Below are 23,351 nucleotides of genomic sequence, written 5' to 3' on the forward strand. Positions count from 1 at the left end.
AATGCTGAATCTCCAGAATCCTGCAGAGCTGAAGGAAATTATAAAGACAAGGAGAAGCAAGGCCACAGAGAGATTGAAACCAAAGGATGGGAAATTTAATTTGGTCGTGTTGGTGGGTTGGGAGAAAGTGAGGACTGCAGATGCTGGAGACCAGAGTTCAAAAGTGTGGTGCTGGAAAAACACAGCAGGCCAGGCAGCATCCGAGGAGCAGGGGAATCGACGTTTTGGGATTATATGTTGCCTGGCTTGCTGTTTTTTTGGTGGGTTGGGAGCCAACTAAAATCAGCTGATGGGGTAACAAGACCTTTGTAAGAAGTTTTAAGGCAACACTTCAGACTTTTGGTCAAGCTAAGGTTTGTGGAAAGTGTTGGATGGGAAATTGGCCAGGGCATCCTTGGAGACCACAAAAACATATTTGAGGGTTTCAGGAGAAGACCTGTGGCTGGGCCTAAGACAAGCAAGCGCACAATATTGGAAGTAGAGGCTTTTTGATGATGGAGATGATTTCAGGAAGCTTGGCTGAAGGTCAGTCTGGTTCAAGCTCACACGGTGACCATGGAGAATGATGGAAACAGAGAGTGCAACAGTTAGGGGGTCAAAGGCAACAGTTTTTATTATTGAAAGAATGAATGGGCACAACTTGTGAAAGAACTCATAGAGTCATAAAATTATACAGCACGGAAACGGACCCGTCAGTCCAACTTATCTGCGCTGACCAGATATCCTATACTAATCTAATCCCATTTTCCAGCACTTGGCACATATCCCGCTAAACTCTTCCTATTCATGTACTCATCCCAAAATCTTTTAAATATTGTCATTGTACTGTCATTGAGCTACGTCCCCCGGCAGCTCATTTCATGCATGCACCACCCTCTGCATGAAAAAATCACCCCTCAGGTCCTTTTAAATCTTTCCCCTCTCACCTGAAATCTCTTGCCTCTAGTTTCTCCTACTCTGCGAAAAAGACTTTGACTATTCACCCTATCCATGCCCCACATGATTTTATAAACCTCAATAAGGTCACCCTTCAGACTCAGGGGAAAAAAAGAACCCAACTATTCAGCCTCTCCCTGTTGCTCAAACCCTCCAAACCCAGCAACATCCTTGTAAATCTTCCAATGACTCTCAAAAACATTCCAAATGATCTTGGGGCTTGGTTGAACAGTTAAGTCTCCTCTATTTGTAATCCAGATCCTTCAGCAGTACTGACTGCAGTGCAGACCAATAGCAGGACCTTTCAGTCCAATACAACATCATCAAAATGTGCTCCCAAAAAATGACTTTGTATTCTTTAAAGAGGTTACTTCTTCAGACTTATCTGCTGGCAACAATCTCACTAGACGAAAATAAAAAGGGTCGCAGATAAGACCCAATTTTCTAAAACTACTTGGCTCAGTTTCACTTAGCCTCCCAAAAATATGGAGTCAAGTTCTACTCCTGGACCTGAACGGATCATTCCAGCTGTTATCCTACTGGACAACTAAGAGCCATTAGGTAAGTCAATAAACTGGTAGTTTGTCTGTTGTCTGCTTATTCTGATGGAGATTAATGATCCATCACACAGACAGTTCTAAACCAATGCCTAAGCACAGCCTAACTGCTCGGTGATTTTGTAGGCTTCTACTGTTTGAACCCAGCCAATACTGTCCACATGACAGTAGTCCCTGCATTTCATATTAATTCATTTCAGATATCTCTGCAAAATACAATAGAGCGCTACAGTATTTTAAAATTAATAGGTAATTTTAATAATACATTAATCGATTTTAATATTATGGGCAAATAAGAAAAGAAGAAAGTTCCATGTTGTTTGATTAAGAGGATTACCTTGACCCTTTTCATCTCCTGTCTTGGTAGAAATTACTCTATTAACTAGAGAGTGCAGAAAATCATTTTCTGCCATAAACCTGCAACAAATCATATAATTAAAATTAGTGAAATGCAAATGAAGCAGCTTACAACTATCAAAGTAATTCTTTCATCGGAGGGTTTAAACGTGAAGTTGTTTCTGAACATCATGATACCTATCAGTAATTGTAAACAGTATCTGCATGACTGCAATATGAATCAAATAGAAAATGGTTAAGGCACAGTAAAGTATAATTGCTAGAATTATTCATATCGAGGATATTTGAGAGCATTCGGCCTAAATTGTTGTGGTTTGTTTGTGCTGGGTTTTGGATTGCCAAATTAAGTTGGACCATATTCCAGAAGAAAACCAAAAGAGCTCCGGATGCTTCATATTCCAGAAGAGGTTGTCATATGACCTCTCGCCTCCAATTGCCCTGTCCATTCTCGAGAATTAACCACATGCCCAACCATCTCAGCTATAATGGTGGTCACACTACCCACAATCCTCTGCACCGATGGATATGCACTATATTTTGACGCATTTTAACCAGAGGGCAAGTTGAAGCTCTTCTGCTTCCTGACAGTACAGCCCAAGCAAATCAGAAGAATAAAATGTCTGAATGATGCTTCTCCCAAATCATATAAGAAATTAGTCTTAATTCTGGGAGACTGGGATAATTTGTGAGTATTAGCAGTCTTTCAAGGGACCTACAATGCTGGCAGAGAGCTTTGCATATTTGATGTTGTCCTGTTCCTTTATTCTAGGTCCTGACTTTCACTGAAGCTTGTAAGTGACTTCCAGTTCTGATTCATACCTCTAATTGTCTCAGTATAGGTTCATCTAGTTATATAAAAAAAGACTGAATAGGCTGGGGCATCTTTCAGTGGAGCGAAGGAGGTTGAGGGGTGACCTTATAGATGTTTATAAAATCATGAGGGATGTAGGTAAAGTGAATAGCAATGGTCCTTTCCCTAAGGTGGGGGAGTTCAAAACTAGGGGGTATACTTTTAAAGCAATATATTGAAATGCAAATCTACTAGGTATTTATCCAATTATTCCAAATGGAATTATCTAGTTCCTACTATGACCCCCCTTCTCCAATCAGTACTCTTTAAAATACCCTTAAAAGACCCTTTGGTCCAACTAGTCCTTGCTGACCATAATCCCAAACGAAACTAGTCCCACCTCCCTGTGTTTGGCCCCATATCCCTCCAAATCTTTCCTATTCATGTACTTATCCAAATGCCTTTTAAATGTTATAACTGTACCCACATCCACCACGTCCTCTGGCAGTTCATTGCAAACATTCACTGCTCTCGGTGTAGAAAATTTGCCCCTCATGTCTCTTTTAAATCTTTCTAGTAGATTTGTATTTCAATATATTGCTTACTCATTAATAAAATTATGAGTGGCACGCTGGTTCAGTGTTAACACTGCTGTCTCACAGTGCCGGCACCCAGATTGGATTCCACCCTTGGGCAGCTGCATGTGTGAAGTTTGCACGTTCTCCCTGTGTTTGCATGGATTTCTTCCCACAGTTCAAAGATGTGTAGGTTAGGCAGATTAACCCCATAGTGTGCTGGGATGTGCAGGTTAGGTGGATTAGCCATGGGAAATGCAGTGTTATAGGGATAGGGTAGGGGGGTGAGTCTGGGTGGGATGCTTTTTGGAGGGTTGGTGTGGACTTGATGGGCCAAATGGCCTGCTTCCACACTATAGGGATTCTATGATAATGATCAGTTAAAATTGAATTAGGTTCCATTGTTTTTTTACACTTTCCAGCATGAGGTTTCTGTGGCGCCGAAGAAACCACACTCCCCGTTGTCCCCGTTGTCCCCATCTTGATCCAGATTGAACTGAGACCAGTTCACACAGTACAGATCAAACCTGGGGTTGTCCTCAGATTATGACTTAGAATTCAATTAGTTGGTCCACCTGCTTTCTGGGCCATCTCGACAACATTGCAAATGCATCCTTTTTATAAATGCCATCATTGTTGATAATATTTACAACTCTGAATCAGAAGGCTGACTTTCAAAGTTCACTGTGGGATTTAAAGAACTTATTTAATGCAATTCAGATGGCTGGCAGAGACCAGACACCTGCTCAGGCCAAGGCAGGAGAGGGCTTTGTGGAGTCAGGAATCAGGGAGGAACAAGAGCAGCAATCCTGTCCCTAGCCCAAACCCTTAATGCCTGGTTCCCTCAGTACGCAAAGATATAATTATCCAGCAGTGTCTGTGCCAGGGAGATGTAACATACAGAGAAGGCCAATGCAGTAGGATGGCCTGGAAGTGAGCAGCCTGCTTTAGATTTGATTAGTTTAGATTACTTCGGCCCAACAAGTCCACACCGACCCTACGAAGAGCAACACACCCAGACCCATTGCCCTACATTTACCCCTTCACCTGACACTACGAGCAATTTAGCATGGCCAATTCACCTAACTTGTACATTTTTGGACTGTGGGAGGAAACTGGAGCACCTGGAGGAAATCCAGACACGGAGAGAATGTGCAAACTCCACACAGACAGTTGCCTGAGGCGGGAATTGAACCCAGGTCTCTGGTGCTGAGAGGCAGCAGTGGTGTATGGATACATGACTGATATTCTTCCCCAACAAAGGCCTGAGATTAGTGATTGCTCTAGCCCCTCCCTCACAAGTTGAGTCACTTACCCTGCCCACTCTGGGTCTGCTCACAACCAGTTTGTTCCTCATTCCCCACTTTCCCGGCACAACAGAAATCGACAGAGTGCTCCTAATTCAGCACCTTCTTGTCTCAATCTGAACACACCAGTGAGATCCAGAAAAACCACATCCCCTTCCCATTAACCCACTCGCTCAACCCCATAGGCTTAACACATCCCCGTGTCCCCAGCTGATCTGTCTACACGTGGATAAAAACCAAAAGAACTAGAGATGCTGGAAATCAGAAACAAAAGCTGAAATTGCTGGAAAAGCTCAGCAGGTCTGCAGAGAAATCAGAGTTCATGTTTCAGGTCCAATGGCCCTTCCTCAGAACTGAATAACTTACTGTTTCCTGATTATGTGTAATTAACAATATGTCAGTCTAAAGGAGGGTCAAAAACATTTACAGAGAGCTGACTGGTGTTAACAAATTTTCCATAGAAATTTAGTTTTCAGCTGGTCACTTTGACATTCAGCTCATAATCTCGTCAGCACAGAATGACCACATCCCATCTTGATGATCTCAAATTAAATCTTGACAGCATTGGAATTAAGGTGCCAAAGAGGACATGAGTTGTATCGATAACAAATATCAGCCAAGATGGATCTTTATGTTTGATCTCTTGCTTAAAGGAATATCATGATCAAAAGCAATTGATGTCATCATGCTTACCCTGCCCAAACTGACAAACTGTGCTTTTTGACTTACGGGTGGAAAGGAATAAAATGTTGTTTCTCTTCATCACTTTCTGTTTTGCACTTCACGATATCGGTGATGTCCATCACTAGAAACGGAGAGGGAGAGAGACAAACACACAGAAACAGGAAATGTTAATTTGTTAAGAAAAAATAGCCCCAGTACAGCAGGGGGTAAGCATTTTTCACGATCTGCAATGGTTAGGTTGTGGAATTAAATGCAGTACATCAAATGGGTTGTGAATTCGCATGAGGAAAATGGCCAGAAAAGCCGCAGAATTGTTCTAGCCACCTGACTGACTCACTGCTATCCTTTGGGAAAAAAGCTGGGTCTCCTATCAGGTTTATATGACACACGTCTCCAGTCCAACAACAGAAAACAGATTACACCATCCTTTCAGCACAACTGCAGAGAGATAATAATTGCTGCCCTGACAATATCATCAAATCAATCAAACATTTTCAAAGTCCAATATTTCTCAACTTAAATATAAATAAATGATGCAATTTTAACAACAAGAAAACCTATTTGCCCCCCTCTGTTTTCTCTATAAATGCGAGCCAATAGCATTAGAACTTGTATTTATATTACTTCCTTAAAAATTCCAAGGAACTGTATCAGACAAAACTTAACACTGAGAAGATGCTAGGACAGATAATCAAAAACTTGAGTGAAGAGGCATCAAGTATCAAAAAAGGAAGTGGACAATGGAGGGGTTCAGAGAAAGAATCTCTGAGCCTTAGACCTTGGCAGATGATGATACAAGTGCTGATGGCAGGGAGCAACAAAATCGAGGATGCTCAAAGAGGCTGGAGTTGGAGGAATACAGATTTGGGAAGAAGGCTGCAGAGTTCGGAAGAATGGGGCCATGGAAGGCTTTGAACCAGCAATCAAGGAGAGGGGAATGAACTGAAGCTTAGCTCTTTGAGCCCAAGACTACTTAAGTTATAAAACGTCGGCAGCCAATCAGACTACTGTCCGTGAGTCACCCTGTCTCTCTGTCAACAATGCTCTTAGTTTGTGATAAAGTCTTAGCCATCCGAACTGTCAGTCAGAATGTAGATCCTGGAAGGAGGATACAATATGTATTTAATTAATCCAGAGAGGTATTCACCAAAACTGAATAAAAGCAAACTCTAATGATTGTCAAAGGCACTTGTCAGTGAACATACCCAACCTAGTTAACTAACACTTGGCATTTCTATTGTTTACAGCAATGCTGGCAGATCTGGGACTAATCTGATATGTATCTTGCCACTTGAGAAGATTAACTAATTACCACTTGAAACCGCTATTGTGTGAGCCAAGATGAATCACCTTTTGAAAAAACATAATGGACAAAGAGACCAGTGGTTTACTTTTAAAAAGGATGAATGATTTGGACTAGGAAGTTAACCCCTAATGTGTTACTCAACCACCACATTCAGAAAATTCAACGTGGGCAACCTAGCCAAATATTCACCTTTCAAAAAAAGTCATGTAGATACTTTTCACCTTTGTAGAGCAGCTTTGTTTATTGATCCTAAAACAGTATTTCCACACATAAGAGATCCACTAATTATTTGCACTGAATGAAGATTCCAGAACTGTGGGCCATAGAAAACAGATTAGAGTCAGACCATTCAGGAGAGATGTTAGGAGGCACTTCTTACACACTGTCTTTCACAAATGGTAGTAGATGCAGGATCAGTTCTTAACTTAAATCTGAGAGAGTTTTTTTTGTTAAGCAAAGGTATTAAGGGATATGGACGATGGAGTTAGGCCACAGATCAGCCATGATCACATTAAATAGCTTGAGGGGCTGAATGGCCTACTCCTGTTGCTATGTTGAGAAAGTTGTCAACGCATCTTGAAAATGGCCTGGACCAATACAGGGTTAAACAACTTTTGTGGGATGCAGTTTCCTGAATTGCCCCTATTTGTGTAAAAAATGCACACGATAATGTTCAATTTTCAGCGTCTCAATGAGAAGCTGATATTGAACAATGACTCTTTGTCCTATCATCATCTGCTTTTACACATATTCACTTTTCTCACACTGGCTTTTACATACAGGTACTTTTTTCTGGAACGTTATTGGTCTTATTGTGCTACTAAATCATGTTCACAGGGTTTTTATGGGAGAAGGATAACTGTAAGTTTATTTAAGAAACATCTTACAGTGGCTTCATCTTGCCACAAGGCTGCAACAGATGACTGCATCATTTCCTGCAAAGTCATGTCCTGTCTTATTAACCTGTTACATGGTCAGAATTCCCTCTCTATAATACAATTAATACAATTCTGAATTATTGAGGACATCAACAGATGTTGTATCCTTCATAACATTTATGAGTATTAAGCCAATCCATGATAACATTCCACAGAGTTGTGTCAAATGCCTCTTTGTTGCGTCTTCTGCAAATGACTTGAGCTACAGTTTGGTACAAAGGTTTTCATCCTTGAATTCATTCACTTGTTTGCTGATTTTGGAGGCTGCCATTGTTTATTCCAACAATGAACTGTCTTAAAACACTGCAGCAGGCAGTCCCATGCTGAGTTACCCAAGATGGATTTCTGAGCAATGACCCGTTTGTTCATGATGTATGGTCATTCAGGAGACATCTAAATTGTGTGTTTACAAATCTTAAAGGGAAGAAAATTGTAGAGAATGTGGAGAAAAATAGGGAAGTTGGACTAATAGGATACCTTTGAAGAGTTCATGCTGGCCTAATGGCTGCCTTTTATGTTATAAGTCTTACCATTCTTTCATAGAATCCCAACAGTGTAGAAGCAAATCATTTGGCCCATCAAATCCACACCGACCCATCTCCCCCCCCCCACCAAAGAGCATCCCACCCACTCCCTGTTACTCTGCATTTCCCAGGCTAACCCACCTAGCCTGCACACACCTGGTCACTTTAACATGGCCAATCTATCTAATCTACACATCTTTGGACTTTGGGAGAGAGCCAAAGCACCCAAAGGAAACTCACGCAGACACGGGGAGAGTGCGCAAACTCCGCAAAGACAGTCACCTGAGGGTGGAATCAAACCTGGGTCCATGAAGCTGTGAGGCAGCAGTGCTAACCATTGGTACACCGTGCATTGCTGAGAAACTTTGAATAATTGCTGGTAAGTCAGCGTTTTTAAAAAATTATTCATGGGATGAAGGCATCACTGGCCAGGCCAGCACTTATTGCCCATCCCTAATTGCCCAGAGGGCATTTAAGTGTCAACCAAATTGCTGTGGGTCAGGAGTCACGTGCAGGCCAGACCAGGTAAGGATGGCGGTTTCCTTCCCTAAAGGACATTAGTGAACGAGGTGGGGTTTTCCCAACAATCAGCAATGGATGCATGGTCAGCACTAATGTTGTGGATCAAGTCAGACCTCCTCAAAACATTTCAAGAAAGTAACTCGGTCCCTAACTTTGATAGTTGTTTCAAACAAGTGTCCTATGGATATTCCAGGAGTGATGCAGCTGGCCCAATCACTTGGTGTTTAAAAAAGCAGAATTTATTTGCAAGATTACACAAACAAAAGAGAACAGAATATAGAATAACTTAACCTATCCAAAAAACCCAACAGACCACCCCAATTTAATGATGCTGTTCCAAATTCCCACAACAATCTCCATAAACACTCCATTGCAAAAAAAAAGGGAAAATCAAAACAGGGTCTTACAGGATTGACGTCAAAGAGAGAGATGGCTGAGAGATTCAGCATGGAACACTTTCCACCATGTAGCTGTTTCTTTGATCCGCAGCCTTAAAACAAACCAATCCAAACCAAAACGAGAGTAAAAATAAACTGGGAGAACTGGCCAATCCCCTTTCATTGTACGTATTTTTTTAAAAATTGCAAGCCTTTTGGCTGAAGCAGTATCTGTTACCTATAATCAAATTGGTAAAAACAATGACTGCAGATGCTGGAAACCAGATTTTGGATTAGTGGTGCTGGAAGAGCACAGCAGTTCAGGCAGCATCCGAGGAGCAGCAAAATTGACATTTCGGGCAAAAGCCCTTCATCAGGAACCATTCCTGATGAAGGACTTTTGCCTGAAATGTCAATTTTGCTGCTCCTCGGATGCTGCCTGAACTGCTGTGCTCTTCCAGCACCACTATTCCAAAATATAATCAAATTGGCCCTAAAACCCAACCAAACCAAATCTCTTGGTCATTCTGCGTTTATGACCCTTTTAAACAAAAACAAGGACAACATAACCTTGTTAAAAGAGCAGCAGCATCACAATAGCCTCCTAATTACACTTTGGGTTTGATTTCTAATTCCACCATCAGCTGTGGTGGGTTTTGAACTTGAGCCCCCAGAACTTTACCTGGGTCTCTGGATTAACATTCTAGTGATAACACCAGTAGGCCACCACCTTCCCTTATAACATGGTAAAGCAAAACAAAGAATGAAAATGGGGAATAACCCTGCACTATTGACAGGGTGGGTGGCTGGATTAACGGAGTCCTTGTTAATAATGGGTTGTAATCATTCCCAGAACAAGTTCTGCAGTTCTGACGAAGAGTCATGCTAGTTAACTCTGCTTCTCTCTCCAGAATGAAAATAACCCACAATGTCAGGTTATAGTCCAACAGGTTTATTTGGAAGCACCTGGAGTACTGTGTGCAGTTCTGGTCTCCAAATTTGAGGAAAGACATTCTGGCTTTTAAGTGAGTGCAGCGTATGTTCACGGGGTCAATTCCTGGAATGGCGGAATTACCTTACGCTGAAAGACTGAAGCGACTTGGCTTGTATATCCTTGAGTTTAGAAGACTGAGAGGGGATCTGATTGAGACATATAAGATTATGAAAGGATTGGACACTCTGGTAGCAGGAAACATGTTTCCACTGATGGGTAAGTGCCAAACCAGAGGACACAGCTTAAAAATACGGGGTAGGCCATTTAGGACAGAGATGAGGAGAAACTTCTTCACCCAGAGAGTGGTGGCTGTGTGGAATGCTCTGTTCCAGAGGGCAGAGGAGGCCCAGTCTCTGGATTCATTTAAGAAAGAGTTGGATAGAGCTCTCAAAGATAGAGGAATCAAGGGTTATGGAGATAAGGCAGGAAGAGGATACTAATTAGGAATGATCAGCCATGATCATATTGAATGGCGGTGCAGGCTCAAAGGGCTGAATGGCCTACTCCTGCACCTATTGTCTATTGTCACTAGCTTTTGGAATGCTGCTCCTTCAGCAGATGGTTGTCAATGCAATTCTTAAATTTATCCATCCCAGTCCAACATCCGCTCCTCCAAATTTCTCTGCAGAGGCGGCCAAGCTCGTTGAGTTCCTCTAGCATTTTCAGTGTTTGTATCCATTAAATCCCTTCTGCTCACTTTGATAACCCAACATGAACCTTCCTCCTGGCCCTGTCTCCTTGCTCCTCTATCCAGAGAGTAGTAGAGGGAGGTAGCGCCGTGTCGAGAAGGTGGGAACTGTCGACACAGAGATGAATAACTTGGAGATGGAGCAGTGGCAAGATGACTCCTTACTTGGCAATAAACCGACCTTGGAGAAAGTGAGGACTGCAGATGCTGGAGATCAAAGTCAAGAGTGTGTGGTGCTGGAAAAGCACTGCAGGTCAGGCAGAATCCAAGGAGCAGGAAGATTGACATTTCGGGCAGGAGTCCTTCATCAGGAATGAGGGTGGGAGCCTCAGAAGTGGAGAGATAAATGGGAGGGGGGGTTGGGGCTGGAGAGAAGATAGCTGAGAGTGCAATAGGTGGATGGAAGTGGGGGTGAAATGATAGGTTGGAGAGGAGGGTGGAGCAGATAGGTGGGAAGGAAGATTGACAGGTGGGACAGTTCATGGGGTGGTGCTGAGCTGGAAGGTTGGAACGGTGCTGAGGTGGGGAGAGGGGAAATGAGGAAAATGGTGAAGTCCACATTGATGCCCTTGGGGTTGAAGGGCCCCAAGGCTGACGATGAGGTGTTCTTCCTCCATGCGGGTGGTGAGGGAGTGGCCACTTGCCTTAATGGTGATGACTGAGCATACACCAGTTTCTGAGACTGGAAAACTTTATCATTGCTTCATCAATATTCATTAATGTTGGAAAGATGCATGTGGGAGAGTCTAACCGATGTAATGTCAGAATGCATCTGCTGCTCCATTTATTGACTATAAGAGAGTGTCAGGACACAATATTGAATTTTTCATCAAAGCCACTATTTCATAAATGTCTCCGACACGCATCTCTCCAAATTTCTGCAATGCAAGATAAACAGAGTGGTATATAGACTGTGACTGGAATAAAATTCAGAACTGCGAGGTAACCGCTCCTCCCCCCATGTGCCCTGTCAGGAAATGCGTTAAATAAGTTTGGGCAGTCCGTAGTTATTTCTATAGCAGAAATGCAATCACAAATTGGTATTCCTTCATCGATCACTGTCCTAGGCATTAAAGGCAGAAATGGAAAATTAATATTCGATGCAGGGATGAAGATGTTACCTCACGATGTCGGTTTTTAAGTAAATTACTGGAGCTGATTCTGGTATCTGGAAGTGATTGGTTTTGACAGTGATGTCCTCTCTACAAAAACATGGCCTGGTGACAAGGGCATGGTAACTTACGTGGTCCACCAAGCTAGTGCAGAGAAACACTCTAAGATGAGCTTTCCAAGGGGGGAGAAGGAAGCACAGCTTAGTGGGAGAACAAAAGCAAATAAAACTGGCAAGAAATGCAAGCATTGGAAGATGGTGTAAGTCAGAGGAAGTTTCTGTAGTGATTGGATCTTATTGACTACGAGATCCTTGATTGTGGGGTTGTTAAGCTGGGCCAGTCAGGAAGACACTGGCTGAGCTGAAAATGTGTTGCTGGAAAAGCGCAGCGGGTCAGGCAGCATCCAAAGAGCAGGAGAATCGACGTTTCAGGCACGAGCCCTTCTTCAGAAGGGCTGACCTGCCTGACCTGCTGCGCTTTTCCAGCAACACATTTTCAGCTCTGATCTCCAGCATCTGCAGTCCTCACTTTCTCCTCACAGACACTGGCTGACCCAGATAACCAGGGGATTTAGAATTTCCTCCGTTTGGGGGACTGACTCTGAGGAGGCTGGCCACAGCCAGTGTACTGTGAACAAATAAATAAAGGGGGACTTGGTGACATTATACTGGCCCTCTGTGCAGTTGTTTCACACTCCAATCTTCCTCCGGTCTCAGAATTGCATCAAACTGAATTACAATAATGCGCGGATAGCAGTCCTTTCAGAAAGACGAGATTCCCAGGAATCATTTAAAGTGAATGGCATTCTTGAAAACCTCCCATTTCAACAGCCTTCCATTTAATTTAGACTTCAATTCAATTTAGATTTAGATTTAACGAGCTTAAATTACCCCGACTTGACGCTGATAGGATCTAGAAGTGAGGAGGCTATGTCACGACAAGGACTGCAGAATTCAGAAGGATGCTCCATCAGGTGAGGCAATATTAAACGTTTTATCTCCATGTGCTGACTGACAATTGGCACTGTTTGAGTCAAAGCAAATCAATTCACTATCATTCTAATGGCTGGAATGCAGAAAGCACCATCTTGTGGCAGATCTTTCAGATAACAGTCTTCAAGAATGTGCTGAAGTCACATTTATTAAACATTAAACCACCTTGTGGAACCACTCCGGTTCGGTTACATTAAATGCCGGGTAAAAAACAGTTCCCCCAACAAATGGAATGGAAGGTTCTTCACTCTGCACACTATAAATAGACCTGATTGAATGCATTAGGCCATCTGAAAACACTGGAAGTGGAAAAAGCTCTACACCCTGATTGTATTCCCAACTGGAATTCTATGGCAAGTGGTTCACCTCCTACTTTCTCCAAACCTGTCCACCATCTACAAGGCACAAGTCAAGAGTGTAATGGAATGCTCTTCATTTCCCTGGATGAGTGCAGGTCCAACAACACTTAAGTAGGTCCATACCATCCAGGTAAAAGCAGACCATTGACATAATACCACCGACTCACTGTTCCTGAGTAGCGTGTGTGATTCTTTTTTCACTCACAGGATGCAAGGGTCTTTGGCTTGGCCAACATTCATTACCTATCCCTCATTGACCAGAGACCAGTGAAGAGTCAATCACATTGCTGTTGGTCTGGAGTCCCATGTAGGCCAGACTGGGCAAGGATGGCAGATTTCCTTCCCTAAATTCCATTAGAAAAACCATTTTCAAACAACGGATTCATGGTCATTATTAGAGTCTTAATTCTAGACTTTGACTGAATTCAAATTCAATCATCTGCTGTGGTGGGGATTTGAACTCAGGTACCCCATAACACATGCTGAGTTTCTGAATTGATAGTTTGGTGATAATACCACTAGGCTATTGCCTCCCCCTAAAAGCTAAACTGTCTTTGACTGCACATTTCAAGTGCACACGTTCTATCACATCAAAGGACAATGGCAGCCAATGCAGAGCTACGTTGCTACTTGCAAATGTCCTTAAAATCACATATCATTCTAATTTGGAACTCTATGGCCATTCACTCAGTGCTCAAAATTGTGAAACACCTTCCTTCCAGCATTGTGGGTGCACATGAATCACAAGGACTCCAGCAGTTTAAGAATTTAGCTCACCACCAACTTCTCAAGGGTAACTAGGCAATGGGCAATAAATCCTACCCAGTCAGCAATGCCCACATTCAATCAACAAATGAAGATAAGTCTCAACTTGGCAGTTAGGCTGACAAGGAGAAAGTGAGGACTGCAGATGGTGGAGATCAGAGCTGAAAATGTGTTGCTGGAAAAGCGCAGCAGGTCAGGCAGCATCCAAGGAGAAGGAGAATCGACGTTTCGGGCATGAGCCCTTCTTCAGGAATGAGGAGAGTGTGCCAAGCAGACTAAGATAAAAGGTATGGAGGAGGGACTTGGGGGAGGGGCGTTGGAAATGCGATAGGTGGAAGGAGGTTAAGGTGAGGGTGATAGGCTGGAGTGGGGGTGGGGGCAAAGAGGTCAGGAAGAAGATTGCAGGTTACGAAGGTGGTGCTGAGTTCGAGGGTTGGGACTGAGACAAGGTGGGTCGAGGGGAAATGAGGAAACTGGAGAAATCTGAGTTCATCCCTTGTGGTTGGAGGGTTCCTAGGCGGAAGATGAGGCGCTCTTCCTCTAGCCATCGTGTTGCTATGGTCTGGCGATGGAGGAGTCCAAGGAGGGGGAGTTGAAGTGTTGAGCCATGGGTGGTTGGGTTGGTAGGTCCGAGTGTCCCAGAGGTGTTCTCTGAAATGTTCCGCAAGTAGGTGGCCTGTCTCCCCAATATAGAGGAGGCCACATCCGGTGCAGCGGATGCAGTGAATGATGTCTGTGGAGGTGCAGGTGAATTTGTGGCAGATATGGAAGGATCCCTTGATGGCCTTGGAGGGAAGTAAGGGGGGAGGTGTGGGCGCAAGTTTTGCATTTCTTGCGGTTGCAGGGGAAGGTGCGGGAGTGGAGGTTGGGGTGGGGGGACGGTGTGTACCTGACGAGGGAGTCACGGAGGGAGTGTTTTTTTTCAGAACACTGATAGGGGAGGGGAGGGAAATATATCCCTGGTGGTGGTGTCTGTTTGGAGGTGGTGGAAATGACGATGGATGATATGATGTATATGGAGGTTGGTGGGGTGGTAGGTGAGGACCAGTGGGGTTCTGTCCTGGTGGAGATTGGAGGGGCGGAGCTCAAGGGCGGAGGAGCAGGAAGTGGAGGAGATATGGTGGAGAGCATTGTCGATCACCTCTGGGGGGATTTTGCGGTCTTTGAAGAGAGAGGCTATCTGGGTTGTACGGTATTGGAGTTAGGCTGACAAGTCAATATTGCCCACATTGGTAGTATTTGGTACACCTTTGGCAATCTCATGTGGAGCAGGTATACGTTGAGCAGTGTGTGAAATGGAAAAAAATGGTGCATTAATGGTTCTCTGTATCTATGGTATTAAAAGATGACTGCTGTCTATACAAATATATCCCAATAAATCACTGCTAGGGGTAGTGCATAGCAATGGTATATTTTCATAAAAGATCAATTGTGTAGCTGAAAGAAAAATATACTGAAAATGCCAAATATTTCACCTTGGGAGAAAAATGAGCAATCTGGACTCATATTTGAAATATTTAATTTCACACAGAAACCTAGAAAGACAAATAATCAACTTGCAATGTCAAGTCAATGGCAAAAACACTGAAATAGAATGTTAGAATATTTAGTCACAATGCAAGCAACGTAATGTAGCTATTTTATAATGCATGGAAACAATATAGTATCAGGGAAGGAGTGTCACTGCAGGAAGATCACAAAAATCAATTCATAACTCATCAATTTCATACTTATTTCAAATTAGCTTAATTCACAATATCCCAAGCTCGATACTGACTAGTAATGTCAATTGACTATTAGAGCTTAAAAATGTGTTGCTGGAAAAGCGCAGCAGGTCAGGCAGCATCAAAGGAACAGGAGAATCAACGTTTCAGGCATAAGCCCTTCTTCAGGATTCCTGAACACTGTGTATAGTACCACCCCACAACAAATAAATATTTGAGTCCAATTCCTAGTCTTTAGTCTTTCGACCACCATCAGTTCACAACCATGAATTAGTTTAAAGCTAGTCCTGTATCTCTTGGAAGACAGCAATGACTTACATAATGCTAATTTGGATAATTAATTTAAATGTTAATAAAACTTGTTCTTTTTCACTACTATTTTGTAAATATGAGTTATAGTTACTCGATTATGTGCCTCTCTGCTGTAGACTGTTAGTGGTTAATCCTTTAGAACTTAACCCAAATAAACTCCACAGTCTAGAATCACAAAAGATTGAGGGTAACAAAGCTACCCATAAAAGATCACAGCAGAACCAAATGCCAACAGCAGGAATCTCTTACAGCAAAACAAAACAAAGCAAATTCTAGACTTTATTTTTAATAAGAAATTATTGAAATGCTTGAACTAATTTCCAATTGTCTATGTATCCTCAAATCTTCAAGCTCTGCTTGAGTCAGTGCTCACAGTTCCAAGTTAAATGAACTCTTTATAACCTCATTATCTATTTTCATTTGGACTTCAAACCTAAATCTTATCTCCTTTCACTTGCTGTATCTCCAATCAGGACTATTTCATTCAGTGTAAATTATCCCCTTGACTCTCCATCATATTTCCTCTCAACAGCCCTGGAACACAATACATTGTGTAGCTGTTAATTACCTGCCACCCCAAAAGGTCGTCTTAACCCGAGAGTACATTTCTTCTGGTTCGTGTCCTTCAAATCCATTCTTCCAACACGGACTATTTGGCAAATCAGATAAATTTTATCGCGATTCAAATCCTTATTTCCCAGATCCTGTGCAAAATCAAAATCAGAGTTTAATCTTATTGTCCAGTTTATCTGAAAAAAGAATCTGAATGCATCTTTCCCTATTCTCAGAGTCTGGAAGTAACAAGACAACAAGGTGCAAAGTTTATGTCAAATAATTGTTTGTACTGGGCAAGCACTTCTATGCTACCACTGTCACTTCCAGCTGGAAAGTTGGTCATTTTCTTATCGTTAGGAGCAACAAGGGAATTTTAGCTTCCCTTTCTGTCCCACTCTACATTGTGTAACATCATCAACAAACTCATTTATGCAGCAAATTGGTCTTTTTGCATTTTTCTTCAAATTGAACCAACTTAAATGATTGTGTATTGCTGAAACAATGTCAGCTTCAGCCTCAGTTTGTCAGTGATTTTCAAGAATGTCAACGTAAAAGGGAATGGCATTTTAAACTGTTTGAGCATGATGTCATGATGATCTAGACCCACCACGTTAAAAATCACACAACACCAGGTTATAGTCCAACAGGTTTAATTGGAAGCCCACTAGCTTTCGGAGTGATGCTCCCTCCGAAAGCTAGTGTGCTTCCTATTAAACCTGTTGGACTATAACCTGGTGTTGTGTGATTTTTAACTTTGTACACCCCAGTCCAATACCGGCATCTCCAAATCATAGACCCACCACTGTTGCGTGAATCAGTATTCACTGCAATTATGAAATTAGCAACTCACACATTTGATTTCAGCTTTAATGATACAAAGTATGCCCAAATAGATGGACTGCCATGGGTTCCCTTTAAGCTCAGGTCTCACAAACATCTTTCTTTGGTTTCATGAGCAACATGTCTTTGGTACTTAACCTTCTAACACTTGCATATTTCCAATATGTGAATATGTCTTTCCAAGACATTTTCTATATTTGAATTATCATCTGTATAAAAGAATTTTCTTACATCTCTCTTGATCTTTGTTCTGTTTTAAAAGATACCTTTGAAATGGAACACTCAAAGGTGCCCTAACTGAGATTTCTGCCAAGGTTGTCCACCATGAGCTGACCTGTACTAGTCAACACACATGTTGGGATTCTTACATCTCCATGTGCTATAAAATTAGTGTCATTGACAACCTTGAATAGGGCATGAGACCTTTGTGTACTGCGTAAGCCTGATGCTGAAACACGGAACATTAAAGCCGTCCTGTGAGAAAACACATACCTTGATCACTGTGTATCATGCGCACTCATCCATGGGCTGTTTTTGTTTATCCATTCATGGGATGTATGCATTGCTGGCTAGACCAGCATTTATTACCCATCCCTAAATTGTCCAGAGGGCAGTTTAAGAGCCAAGCTAGCGCTAGCCTAAGACCACCAATTTCAGGCCTGAAAATTCCCCAGAATACTCTGAATGATTAAGCTTCTCAAGATTTGAGCAAAGGATGAGGCTTACCTTTTTCAGGCTGCTATAGTGCAAGAGCAACACAAATGGGTGTCACTCATAGGATGCTGTCATTAAGCTAAAAGGACCATTGAGCATGGGTATCATTAGCATTTGTGGCCAGTCTTCAATTTCCCTTTATCCAAATGGTTTGCTGAGCCATTTCAGAGGACAGTTAAGAGCCAACCACATTTCTGTGAGTCGGGAGGCACATATAGGCCAGACCAGGTAAGGATGGAAGATTTCCTTCTCTAAAAGACATTAGTGAACCAGATAGGTTTGTATAACAACAATGGATTAATGGTTAGTGGTTACCAATACTGACATGAATTCCATACTTAGTTAAATGTAAATTCTACCAGCTGTCCTATGCCTTTGCATTGCCAGCCCAGTGACTTTACTGCCTAGATGTGTCGTGTGGTATATGACTTTAAGAACTGGTGTTCTGATGGTATGTAGGACGTTTGTAATAAACACTGACAATTTAGAATATAATCGAATCCCAACAGCATTGAAACAGGTCCTTCAAGTCCACACCAACCCTCCAAAGATTATCCCATTCAAGCACATTCCTCTACATTTACCCCCAACCTACACCATCCCTGAACACTATGAGCAATTTAGCAGGGCCAATTCACCTAATCTGCACATCTTTAGATGGTGGGAGGAAACTGGAGCATCCAGAGGAAACCCACACAGACACAGGGAGAATGTGCAAACTCCACACAGACAGGCGCCAGAGGCTGGAATCAAACCCGGGTCCCTGGTGCTGTGAGGGCACAGGGCTAACCACCATGCCACCCATATCAAATCACATGTCCTTCTGTAATTGGCAAGGTAATGGCCATAACCAACTATTCTTGCAAAACTCAGAGCACACTGTCCAACATTAGAAGTGATTCTGTGATTAAAACTAAAGTTGTTAAATAACCCTGAGAGTGCTAAGAATTATGCTAATGATCATTGTAAAATTATCAGTCAAGTTCTTAGTGTTGCGCACTTACATGTACTGGAAGCTTTGTGTATTAATAAAGAGAACCCTGTACTTTGCAGGCAGAGAACAAGTGCACACAAGTTCACATGTTTCAACTTGATACAGCAGGCCACAGCCATTCCCTAGTTCATTCTACAGGGAACTGTCTGAACCAATCAGAGTCAATCTACCTGTCGTGATTTTAAATAATGCTTGGCATTTAGTTATAATCTAACTGGTGCAATGTCCTTGGCAATGCCTCTATCAATCAGATGCTAACCACCAAACCATTTGCACTGTCTTTCCTTCAGTACTAAGTGTTGTTCCCTTTCTTATTTCTTGATTAGGACAATATGAACAACTTTGATAAAATGTATTTCTGCTCAGCAAAGCTCAACTTCCAGACTACCAAATGACTATTACTGTGTTGTACTCATAAAATAAGCAGAGGACTTGTGTTGGAGCAAGATGATCTTCAAGTCTAATTCAATCATGTTAACACTTTTCTTTGCATAAAATGTTTAGTCAGGTCTTGATGGACAATGTTAACACAGTTTTCTGTGGTTGTTGAAAGTACATTCACTTGAGTAGGATACAGTTGCATTTCATGCCATTTTCTGGGGGAGAAATGTGTAAAGCTTTGCCATGTCTACAATTGAATTTCAAAAGACTGGGAGAGTGCCCCTGGAAAGTCAAGGCCTCGTTTAGCTTAAGGTTAGCTTTTAATGACACAGTTGTGGAACCATTATTCCCATGCAGCTTCAATATTGTCAGCTTTAAATTCATAGAACCATAGAATCACTACAGCGTGGAAGCAGGCCATTCGGCCCATCGAGTTCATACCAATCCTCCGACAAACATCCCAACCTCCTACCCTACCCCTGTAACTCGGCATTTCCCATAGGTAATCCACTTTGCCAACACATCCCTCTACACTATGGGCAATTCAGCATGGCCAATCCAGGCTTAGCTGAACATCTCTGGACTGTGTGAGGAATCTGGAGCATCCGGAGGAACGCAGACACGGGAGGATTTAAATGTCAGATTGCCAGGTCACAGCTTTTATTCCAAATGACACTTAAATGAGGAAGATCTTTGGGCATGTGAATGTCATTCTTTCTCTCGGCCTGTTTTCATGGATTCTCCCGTTGCTTTGATGGATGAGCATTGAGCAAAAAGAGACAAAAAATAACATTGGTTTACCATCTTGCTTGATGTTCTCCCACATGTAACATTGGACTAAGTCTTGATTTGCATGGGCCTGCTCTACCAGAAACACAAAACCTCTCTGACATATTTCCTCATTGCTCAACAATTGAACTCCCAGAGAAAGTATCTAGTGTTAAATTCTATAAGTTGTCCTTCTCAATCGGACAGCTTCCTGGCAGCTAAAGCACAATCCCACTATGCTGCATAGAGTAATCCCCTCCTGTACCTACTCTTGTGAGTTCGCAATATCCTCCAAGAAGGTCAAGAGTAGGAGGACCCCCATTGTCTCCATGTCACAGAACACCTGGGTTTGGGGATTTGTCATTATTGCTTCATCCATCACTGTATTAGAAGTCTTGGCAATCCTACCCAAGAGCACTGTGTGAACACCCTCACGTTACAGATTATAACAGGTTAAAAGAAAGTCTTCTGTCACTTTTTCAAGTGCAACTAGGAATAGGCAATAAGTAACAGCCTTGCAAACAAGACCCTCACCTCAGGAATGAATGAGTAAATAAATATATCTTTATATCTAAAAAGGTCCAACTCTATTTAAGAGAATGTGTGTGTGTGTGTGTGTGTGTGTTGCTGACTAATAAACATGCCTTTCTTTATGCTGTAGCTTAGTTCCTGATATAAAGTGACCTTCCCCTTCTTTCCTGCCATTTGTGATATTAATCATCTGCTTCTTAATGGCCCGTTCACAAAAAGTTATTAAAGTGATTTCATATCAAATGGATATACTGTTAAAGCTGCAAGATTGGAGAATTACACTTTGAGAGTTATTATTTGAGGGTTATTATTGCTGTTTGCTCTCTCCTTTGCTGAACCTTAGCTCCTAGGCTTGTGCCAGCTCTCAGATGATTGGGCAGGTGATCAGCCTTCCTGTGTGAGCCAGGCCTTGAATGTCACAGGTACGTTTGACATAAGGTGCATCACTGCAATGCAAACCATCCTGTACTGGCACCAAGGGACACATTTCCATACGAGACACTGGACTGTACTCAAATGCAAGAAATCTATCTGAATTATTCTGCTTGCTACATCAATGTGACTGAAGGCAATTATAGCACTCCAACCGTTGTCATGACAAAACCCAGCCTGCTCATTAGAGATCTGGATTAAGTCTTGGAATTTCTGGTTTGCATGATTTAGTACTGTGCCATGCAGTATCATTACTCAAAACTCCTTTTAATAAGTATGTGGCTTCCTGCCTCCAATTATACCTGTGGTCTTTGAGCCTCAGAAGGGATAAAATTTGAAGAGGATGCATTTCAATACTTACTGTAAACACCACTTTCAGGTTGTTCAACATATCGATTTCTTTTGGGAGGCCTCCACTTCCCCATCGTACTAAATAATTCTCACTGGATGAGAAAGGAGAGAAATGTGAATGGTTTGGTCAAGCCTAGATGCACTTCCATTGTACACTTGTCACAAGGTGGACAGCACCATGTTTTGTGGGAGACCTGTGATTTGGATAGTTGAGTTGTCATCCACTAACATGCCTCTTTTGATTTCATCAGGCAAGCTCTTCTGACACCAAGTTGGCCATAGCTGCTATCGGAAGGACAAGCAACATCAGTAAAATCAAGGGGCTCAAGTAAAAGTTTGTTGATAAGTGGGTGGGGTGATTCTGGGATTAGGCATTGCAGGAATTCAGAGGGTAGAGGCATTAGAGGCAAGGCCAATGAGATATTTCCTAGCTGCCACCCTCTCTACCCTCTCTTTCATATTCAATCCCTTGACTGTGCATAGGTGAGCGCAAACTGAGGAATACACACCCTCCAACCAACAATCTGACCGCATTCATTTTCCAATCAGGTGGACTGAGTCTTTTCTATCTGCCAAGAGCTGAGATAAAAGCAGCCCAGGAGGAAACAGGCCATTAAACGGTCATGAAATGATCAAGTCAGGACCTCACTTGGCAGTGTGGTACTGGAAAAGCCAGTCAGGCAGCATCTGAGGAGCAGGAGAGTCGATGTTTTGAGCATAAGCACTTCATGTGAAAAACATCGACTCTCCTGCTCCTCGGATGCTGCCTGGCCTGCCGTGCTTTTCCAGCACCACACATTTTGACTCTGATCTCCAGCATCTGCAGTCCTCACTTTCCCTCTTACTTAGCAGTGGGATGTGAAGATGTAATATTCCCACCCAGAAGGTAATTCAGGCATAGGAGAGAGAGAGATAGGCTTCTGGTCCATCCCACCTCACCAAGCCCCTTTCCCAGCTCCAGGTTGGAAATGTTCTGCCCACACAGCTTGAGAATGCTATTCCTCATCAACCTTCTGCACTAGCTTACTCCTTTAGCCAAAGTCACTTCATCCAGAAATGTGAAGACTTCTGTCCAGCAGTTACCCAAAGAAGAAAGGTATGTGAATGAAGCATAGAATCCCTCAGTGCAGAAAGAGGCCATTTGGCCCATCAAGTCTGCACCAACATTCTGAAAGCATCCCACTTAGACCCCTATCCTATCCCGAAAATCACACATTTCCCATGGCCAATCCCACCTAGCCTGCGCATCCCTGACACTATGAACAATTTAGCATGGCCAATCCTTCTAACCTGCACATCATCAGACTGAGGGAGGAGGACTCAGAAGAAACGGGAAAAATGTACAAACTCCACTCAGACAGTCACCCGAGGGTGGAATTGAACTCAGGTCCCTAGCGCTGTGAGGCAGCAATGCTAACCACTAAGCCACGTGCCACCCAAAGGGCAGTTGAATAGCTGGCTCACCTGATGATCGATTGTTTCTGAGGGTCGTACAACGCCATAAAGAGTTCTGAATCCTCTCCTATCCGACACACAAAGTTTCGGACAAACACGTAGAGGCTGTGTGTTGGGGATGATGCCATCCGGGCAAAGGTACAGCTGTCAGTTTGAGTCTGAGACTGTGGAAACAAGGTGAGTCAGTGGGTTTCTTTGTCACGTGAATATATCTCCACACAAACCACAAAGTGAAGCCTCAATGCAACTCCTCAAGTATGAACTTGAAGGTGTATGATTTTGGCTGAGATAATTCTACCAGCAATGTTCCCTTTCATAAAGTTGCTCATCCTCTCTTACCCACTTCCTAAATTGCTCATCCTTTTGTCTTATCCTTTAACGTGGCATATCTTCTCTTTGGTATGAATTTCATGACTGAAGTCTTCGATAGAAAAGAATGGGAGGCCATGCAGTTATGAACTAATTTATTGGCTATTCATGTAAATTCAAAACCAGACTGTAGCAGGGCTTC

The 23,351-nt window shown here is 42.6% G+C and overlaps 1 protein-coding gene across 1 annotated transcript in view; it reads right to left on the reverse strand.

The window, feature by feature from the left end:
- Positions 1-23,351, reverse strand: part of LOC132823334 (dedicator of cytokinesis protein 2-like) — a 717,727-nt gene that overhangs the window by 575,740 nt on the left and 118,636 nt on the right. The window contains exons 8-12 of the mRNA XM_060837030.1: positions 22,850-23,004; positions 21,396-21,477; positions 16,388-16,523; positions 5,252-5,327; positions 1,831-1,910 (exon numbers count right to left, since the gene is read on the reverse strand). Coding sequence (XP_060693013.1) covers positions 1,831-1,910; positions 5,252-5,327; positions 16,388-16,523; positions 21,396-21,477; positions 22,850-23,004 — 529 coding nt within the window. The remainder of the gene's footprint in view (positions 1-1,830; positions 1,911-5,251; positions 5,328-16,387; positions 16,524-21,395; positions 21,478-22,849; positions 23,005-23,351) is intronic.

The sequence above is a fragment of the Hemiscyllium ocellatum genome, chromosome 16, assembly GCF_020745735.1.
Source record: "Hemiscyllium ocellatum isolate sHemOce1 chromosome 16, sHemOce1.pat.X.cur, whole genome shotgun sequence".
Lineage (NCBI taxonomy): Eukaryota > Metazoa > Chordata > Chondrichthyes > Orectolobiformes > Hemiscylliidae > Hemiscyllium > Hemiscyllium ocellatum.